The 1,101-nt window shown below is 77.0% G+C and overlaps 1 protein-coding gene across 1 annotated transcript; it reads right to left on the bottom strand.

Annotated features, from left to right (window-relative positions):
- Positions 1 to 20: 20 nt before the first annotated feature.
- On the bottom strand, positions 21 to 1,101 carry AURANDRAFT_69496 (hypothetical protein; the record flags this gene model as incomplete). Its single annotated transcript, XM_009045266.1, has 1 exon — positions 21 to 1,101. A coding segment is annotated over one exon (1,081 nt), but the record flags the coding sequence as incomplete, so codon positions are not given.

Raw genomic sequence — 1,101 nt, 5'->3', positions numbered from 1 at the left:
AGCAGGAGGAGCGGGTCGACCTCCGCGAGGCGCTCGCGCAGCTCCGCGCGCTTCGCGTCGCCGCGGAACTCGTCGGTCAGCGGCAGGACGATGGTCGTGCCGTCGCGGGGCGGTGCGGCGAGGCCGGCCGCGGCGAGCCACGACGCGAGCTCCGGCGACGGCGGCCCGCGGCACGGCGCCGGCACGACCATGTGCTCGTCGAGCGCGAAGGCGTAGCCGTTCGAGTGGACCTCCGGCCGCGACGAGACGCGGAAGACGCTCTTGAAGCCGATGCCCTTCTGGCCGATGTAGCCCGAGCCGCCGGCGCCCTTGGACGACGCGCCGACGTGGCAGAGCGCGCGCACGTGCCGCGCGCGGAAGCCGCGCTCGTTGTTGCGCACGACGACGGCCTCCGGCGACGCGTCGAAGACGATCGTCGGCGCCGCCGAGGGCGCGTAGTCGTTGTCGTCCGCGTTCTGCAGGAGCTCGAGGATGAAGTGCGAGTCCGACGAGTAGATGTCGCGCGCGATGACCTTGAGCGCGTTGTCGAGCATCTGGAGCTGGCCGCTCTGCGAGACGTCGATGCGCGCGTCGTCGGTCTCGAGGCCGAAGCCCGCGCGGATCGACGCGAGGACGGCCCCGGGAGGCTCGTCGTCGCGCGCGGCGCGCTCCGGCTCGGACGACGCCGCCGAGGCGTCGTCCGGGGGCGCGTCGAGCGGTGCGGCCGCCTCCGGCGTCGTGACCTCCGGCGCGTCCGGCGCCGACGCCTCGGCCGGAGCGGCGGCTCCGACGTCCGCGCGCTTCGGCGGCGTCGGCGCCGCCGCCGCGGCCGTCTCGGGCGTCCGTTCCGGGTCGACGGCCGCCCAGTAATCCTCGAGGAGCGTGGGGTAGACGCGGGCGCCGTCGCAGGCCTCGGCGCGGACGGCGAGGTCTCGGAGCGCGTCGACGAGGCCGGCGCGCTTCGCGACCGCGAGCAGGTCGCGCTCCGTCGCCCGCGCGATCCCCCGCGCGGCCTCGAGCGCGGGCAGGAGCGCGTCGGCGACGGGCGGGCGGAGCGGCGGCGGCGCGGCGGCGATGACCTCGCAGGCGAGCGCGACGGCGTCGCCGCCGCTGCCGCCGAGG

Source organism: Aureococcus anophagefferens (assembly GCF_000186865.1).
Source record: "Aureococcus anophagefferens unplaced genomic scaffold AURANscaffold_2009, whole genome shotgun sequence".
Classification (NCBI taxonomy): domain Eukaryota; class Pelagophyceae; order Pelagomonadales; family Pelagomonadaceae; genus Aureococcus; species Aureococcus anophagefferens.
This window is presented reverse-complemented; position numbering and strand designations above follow the sequence as displayed.